General features: G+C 34.9%; 1 protein-coding gene across 1 annotated transcript in view; it reads right to left on the bottom strand.

The window, feature by feature from the left end:
- Nucleotides 1–5,250: 5,250 nt before the first annotated feature.
- LOC119580662 (nucleolar MIF4G domain-containing protein 1 homolog) overlaps nucleotides 5,251–7,500 on the bottom strand; it is a gene marked incomplete in the record, with an annotated part of 6,120 nt that continues 3,870 nt past the window's right edge. Inside the window, 1 exon segment of the mRNA XM_037928764.1 lies at nucleotides 5,251–6,299. Within this exon segment, the coding sequence (XP_037784692.1) occupies nucleotides 5,251–6,299 (1,049 nt within the window).

The raw sequence follows: 7,500 nt of genomic DNA, 5'->3' as shown, positions 1-7,500 counted from the left end.
TGCCTTTGGTGTATGTATAATCACACACACACACACATATACATATACATGTGTGTATATGTATATATATATATATATATATATATATATATATATATATATATATATATATATATATATATATATATATGTGTGTGTGTGTGTGTGTGTGTGTGTGGTGTGTGTGTGTACATATATATATATATATATATATATATATATATATATATATATATATATATATCATATATGTGTGTGTATATATGTATATATATATATATATATATATATATCATAATATATATGTGCCTATATATATATATATATGAGTATATATACTCACATTCATATATCATAATATTTGTGTGCCTTTATATCTGTCCATCTGGTCTTTTTTTTCTTTTTCTTTTTTAATGTAGAGAGCGGAAGAGTATAGACATGATATGATATAATATAATATAATATATATTTCCTTAGGTTTGATGAAAAGTATAGATAAGATAAAGAATACAGTGAAAGTAATGGTTAATGATTACAATGCAAAATATATGTGCTAGACATCAAAGGTCACATAGCACTATAGAAAGTGTGATAGTGAAAAGGGTAAAGAGGTGGGTTACTGGATGATTAAATGTGCTAAACGCCGGAAGTCAATCCAGGAAGGTAGGGATTATTAGATCAAAGTTGTCAAAGGATGATGTGTGTTATTCGGTAAGGATGTCCGTAGGATAAGGTAAGGATTAACAAAGGAGAGAGGAGTTTCAGGGCAATTAGACCACAGTTTCTGGGAGAATGTCAAGAGGGAGAGAATCCAGGGAAATGGGTTGCTGTGACAAAGGGTCACATGGGATAATGGGGAAGGAGGAGGGGAATGGGATGTGTTGGGAGGAAGGGGTGTAGGGGGAACATGAGAAGGATGATGATGGATGTCGGCAGATGCTTTGAGTGTAGGAGGAATGGGAGTAGACAGATTGGAGGATGGTTAAGGTTTAGGCATGTTATCTTGGGTCATAATAGATCTGAATGTGTTCGAGAGTTTGTGCAGTGAAGTCGGTTGGGGAGGTCTGAGATTTTTTTTTTTTTTCTAATGGGACAGAAGAGGGGACAGATGTTTGAGGGGTGGAGGATGAGGGGTAGGTACCTTGGAAGTAGTGACTGGAGTATCGGGAATAGTGGCAGAGAGTGCATTGTCTGGATTTAGAATAGCAAAGTGGGATGAGGAAGATATGCTGGAGGAGATGTAGAAACATCTTGGGTGGAAAGGGAAGGGCAGAGCAATTACTGGAGTAGGGTGTGAGAGAGAAACCTCGTCGACGTGCTTCCATTCTGGCTTCGCCAAAAGTGAGGCCAAGTTTGAATCTGAGACTTGCCACTTCAGATCAGACTTGTAGGTAGGGCAGCCCCTATGAAATACATTATAAGAGCCGCCACAATTGGCACACGTGCGTGAATATGCAGAGCAGTTAGATCGATTATTACCAAGTTGGGCGTAAAGAGGGCATCGGGCTGTGGAACGGCAGTGTTGGGCAGGATGGCCAAAACGCCAACAATTCTGACATTGACGAGGGGCTTGATATGGTCAGACAGGGAAGGACTCTCCGCCAATGTAAACATTAAAGGGGAGGTCGTGTCTACGGAAAGTAATTTTGACAATATTGGAGGGTGACTTTGAACGGCCTCTAGGGGGGATGGCGCAGCACTGATGATACTGGATCATAGTCCATGAGGCAGGCGAGTAAGTCTTCTCCACAATCTGACCGATCTTTGTCATAAACAGGGCAGTTTGTTCGGGAGATGGAAACCGTTCCAGTGCAAGTATTGAGGAAGGGATGAGGTTGGGCAGGAATGGGTTTGCCAGTGAAGTCAGTTAGGGTTGATAATATGATAAGGCAAATTTTGCCTACTTGTTTTGGGAGGCATTGCTGGAAGAGGAGAGTATTGTTAGAGTAAGGGGCTGCGGGAGGATTACGAAAAATCGATCCTATTTGGCTGGGTTAAACAGAGTATTCAAGATATTTGTAGAGGAGGGGGAGTAGAAGGACGGAGACGTGTGAAAGAGCGAGTAGTGCGGAGTGGTGGACAATAAGGTTGCAGAGTAGTAATAAGGGAGGGTGGGGGTAGTTGAAGAAAGTTGTGGGGGAGAAAGAAATGACGTAGTGGATGTTGGGAAAGGAGGAACGTTTCCTGGAGACTGAGTATTGACCTGGATGGATGATTCGGACTGGGCTGATGTGATAGTAGGTATTGGGGAGGGGGTAGTAGTAGCAGTGTTCAGAGTCGTGCTCAAAGGAGAGCCTGGGATCGGAGAACCGGGTGAATGAAAACCAGTGAGGCTATTTGAAGGGCTAAGCCTTAATGCCCCTATTCATGTTACGAAATCGTCATTATTGGCCATGGGAAGCCTAGGAAATATGTTAGGGAGAGAAATAGTCCACCCTTCAGGGTCCCCTTGGGGGGCAAGGGCTAGCCAACTAAGAAATACCGTCCCCATGGCCCCATTCGTGACTGGCACAAAGTCAGCCTTTCATCTTCTCAACGCGGCTCTCACACCTTAGGAAGTGGATAGTTGAAGAGATAGAGAAAAGAAGGAAACGAAGAGGGGGAAGGTGAAAGGACTGTGCAAAATTAGTTGGTCGAATGCTGAGGCCCAAGGCAGAGGTGATCTCCATCATTGGGTGCCAGTCTCCGTCTCCTGTGCCCCCGCCCTACGGCATCAACGGCCATGGGATGGGGAGGGGGGGGGGCTACTGACTTGAACCTAAGCTGTCTAATTTACCTGAGCAAATGATATTGCAAATATATCAGATTCAACCAAAAAATAACGTTCTTCTTGTTCTTCAATACTATTATAATCTATACTGACGAGAATCAACCAATTTTGTTTAAAAATGACTCAGCCATCCGCCGAGTATCTTCTTATCATTTAAGTCATTAAAAAATATGCATATAATTAATTTCATTTTTCTACATGTTAGTAATTTTCCAATTTTTTTTTTTTTTTTTTTTTTTTTGGGGGGGGGGGGCGGAGCGGTGAAAACTCGCACCCCATCCCCCTTGGCTATGCAACTTTTTGTATGTGTCCGTGTGAGTGTGCAGTATGTATATATATTATATATATATATATATTATATATAATATATATATATATAATATTTGTATATATATATATATATATATATATATATATATAATATATATATATATATAATATATATAATATATATATATATATATATATATATATATATATATATATATATTTTATATTATAATATATATATAATATATATATATATAATATATATATTATAATATATATATATATATTATATATATATTATATATATATATATATATATATATATAATACACACACACAATATATATATATATTATATATATATTATACTAATATATATATAATATATATATATATATATATATATATATATATATATATATATATATATATATATATATATAATATATATATATATATATACACATTATAATAAAATAATATATATAATATATATATATATATATATTATATATATAATTAATAAAATATATATATATATTTATATGTGTTATAGATTATTCGTTTTGATGATATATATTTTATATTATATTATATATATACAAATTAATATATATATATAGATTATAGTTGTTTATTATATGTAATCAATATATACTATATATATATATATATTATATTATGTATTAGTATGTTTATATATATATATATTACATTACTAATATATAAATAATATATTATATGTGTGTGTGTGTGTGTGTGTGTGTGGTTGTGTGTGGTGTGGGTGTGTGTGTGTGTGTTGTGGTGTGTGTGTTGCATTTTAATACATCGTTGTACGTTGTTTATTATTCGTCTATTCATATATTAATTACTTAACTCATAACTTAACCATACCCAATCACAATACAAAACAAAACAACAAACCATATAACATATATCACTCACATAAATATAATAATAATAATAATGTATATTAATTGTTATTTTAAGGAATTAATAAGTATAATATAATGAATTAATAATAATATGACATAATAATAAATACATAACATAATACACTACATTATATCCCTAAAGATTATAACAAAGACAACACATTACTACAACACAAAAAATATCTTTATATTACCACAAGCTACCACCATTACCAATTACACACAAAAACAAAAACACAAACACAAAAAAAAAAAATAATAAATAATAAATAGATAATAATAAAAATAAAAAACATCTGTATTTCACATTAAGGTAAAAAGCAAATATATAAAAACATAATAAAAACTAATTATCATGAGAATAATAAAATCAAGTATCTCCTTCATGAAGATGTTGATGAGAAAATAACTATGGTTCATCTTGATTATTCATAGTAAATATATAATTGCAGCTCTTGATTATTACACATCAAAATTACCGGAGTACCTCATTATCGGACCTGATCTAACTGTACAAAAAATAACAACATAACAAATACTAATAAATATCAATAAATGAAAGAAAAGAAACAAAAACTCACGTCCTGTTAAATATTCCATTACAACCAATACTTTACTAAAACACCATGTTGATTTTCACTCTTATGCCTCAGGAGAAAAAAGGAGAAAATGAAGTAATTAACACTTTAATGAGTGATGGAGGGAATAACTTGAGTAATCACTTAGATATTAGTCTCCATGCAGGTTAATACTAAAATTGACTTTTGACTTATTACAAATTGCTATCAAATATAGTCTCAACTTGTTTTATATTAAAACTTCATAACGAGTCATAATTCAAGTAAAATTTTTTACTTACAAATGTATATAGACAATAATTTTAAATAAAAAAATATCACTAACTCAACTCCTTAATAGATTCATATACAAACTTTTACCTTAAAAACATCTGTTGCTGTTCCTTTGCATTAGATTTAAAAATGTGAAAATGAAAAAAAAACTAATGTAAACTTGAGTCTCAAGGAGATTTAGTCTTATTCAAATGTAATCTCTTTCAGGTTTATCACCTAAATGATGATCATATATTGAATCTATTTTCTCAACTTTTTTAAAATAAAATGTATAACGACTACACCATACTTAAACCTTTTTTTACAGCTGTCAAAATGTAAGACAAAAACATAAAAAAAATAAAAAAAAATGATCACACGACCTACTCCATCTAATTCAACACAACAGTTTACCTTAAGAAAACATACCTGGGGTCCTTAAGCTCCAAGTAACTTGTCATCTTACCTAGAGGAGCTGATGGTTGGGATCTTCTGATTGCTTCTTGGAGCTGAGGAACTTAAGAATGAATATCCGGAGGCTCTGGCGGAGAAGACGCAGCTTGGGAGAGAGGGACAGCTGAGAGAAAATTTTATCGACAGTGTCAGCTCCAGCTGGGTGCAGTAGGAGAGAAATAAGGAGCTGCCTTAAGAAGCTAACTGTCTGGCCCTCCACCTCCATAAATGAGATTGTCTTCAGAACTGACAAGTTGACGGCATCTTCACCAATCAAATGGGACAAGAACTTGGCCAGATTGGCAATTTCTCTCTGCTTGAGATCTTCCAATTCTTTGAACTTATCCCAGAGTGCAAACTGGATCAACCTCTTGTATTTTCTATCAAACTTGCACATTCTGTTGCTCAGGTATGCAAAGAAGGCATTGTACTCCTTCCCCTTCTGCGCACAAAGCAATATTACACTGAACAATTCCCGCTCTTGCTGCGGTGGGAGGCTAAGCTGGCTGAGCTTCTGAAAGGCATCCAGGTAGTCCTCCGAGCCCTCTGTCACTATGTAGAGAATGTTGATTCTAGGGGGACGGGACAGTTGCAGCTTGGCTGCATGCTCTTTGAACTTCTCACTGAACTCTGTCTCTAAGCCCTTGGCAGTATTCAGGTCCTGCTGCCTTTCCTGTGTTTTTCCATCAATCAGGCTACCCGACCAGGCTGAACCCACAATCCACCAGCGGCCACACTCCCGAGCCTTCAGCAAGTCCTCCAAGGTGACCTTGAGTGGTGCATTCTGAGCGCCCTTACGAACAAAGCCCTTTAGGACTTTCTTTAGATGCTCAACATGTGTCGGGTCATAGTTGGGCACTTTAGCCATATTATTGTTGCGGATGGCCTGGACCACCTCCAGCATGAAACGGATACGTGTGAAGGAAGTGCTATCCTCACTCTGGGCCTCTACTTCAGCTGCTTTGCTTTGGATCCTGGTGATGAGTGACTTGAGGGCCAGAGGGTCATCCTTGCGCAGGGTGAAGCCCACACCACGCAGTACCAGAAGGATAAGCTCCACCTGGAAGGAAAAATATATAGTTATACTTTATAATAGATATAATCCTTCTATTCCATATATCCAAATGGTAAAAGAAAAGCTCCATCTGAAATACAATGAGTTTCCTTCCATAACCTTAAATAAAAAATCTTCTGCATCTCAGTGATAATTGTATCTATGATGTAATCCTTCAGCAACTTTATATTAAGGAAATATGAATTCTAGTCACTTAACCAAGTCAAAATTATTCATGTCCAACACCAATATCTAGAATCAGTATCAAAATGAAAAATTATTTTATGCTCATCTAAGGCCGCAAAAAAGAAACACTTGGATTTTTTAAGTACTGCCACTTATCAACCACTTGAATACTTACTGAATACCTACTCCATGAATACTTATTTTCAGTAAATTTTCTTGGTTTAATTAAGTAATACCCAACACCCTAAGTCAAAATAAATATCAGGGATGAGGAATCTGCTTCAAAATCTATAAAAATAAAATCTTTCATATTAGTGGAATGCGGGTTACTGAAACCACCATACTTTATTCACTTTCCCCTGTAAATAATGCATTTCCTTTTAAATATTCTTCTTAACAAACAAATGTGTAATTCTGCTGAGACAGAAGAAGGAAACAAACTTCATGTTGATTTCAAAACTGTTACTGACTTTTTACAATACACCAGATTAAATAATTCACACTCTTTGTGTTCACTGTATTCACTTTTTTCCATGATTCAACTTCTTTGTTTTCAACTGAATCATTTAATGAACTTAAATTGTGTTAATATTCTCTTACCATTAAAACTTTCTGGTCACTCTCTGTACTTCTTAAAATCATCAGCATAAGAATAATTCCATTAACCTCCACAGTCTTATTCACTAAGATCACAACTTTCCACAAGTCAGGCCATTACTATTCATTATCAATGAGATATATGTAGTGACCAGAAATATATCTGGCACTGCATGGCATGTCTCCTCCAGCCAATATCCCCACTCCTCTTCTAGGTCTCTCCCTGAGCCATTCATATCATATTTTCATGTCTCTTTCTTCTTGTGAAGGAAAGGTAGTGAGTGTGAATGAGTAATTCTGGTACTGAATGGCGTATTTCATCCAGCAAAACTCTCTGGCTTTTTGTTTCCCACATTCCATTTATACACACCAAGCTATTACAGAGTTTCCTCCTGGTATCTCACTGTCTTTTTAGTATCAATAAAT

This window comes from Penaeus monodon, chromosome 2 (assembly GCF_015228065.2).
Source record: "Penaeus monodon isolate SGIC_2016 chromosome 2, NSTDA_Pmon_1, whole genome shotgun sequence".
NCBI classification, from domain to species: Eukaryota; Metazoa; Arthropoda; class Malacostraca; order Decapoda; family Penaeidae; genus Penaeus; species Penaeus monodon.
The sequence above is the reverse complement of the archived record's forward strand: the minus strand, read 5'-3'. Positions and strand labels throughout refer to the sequence as shown.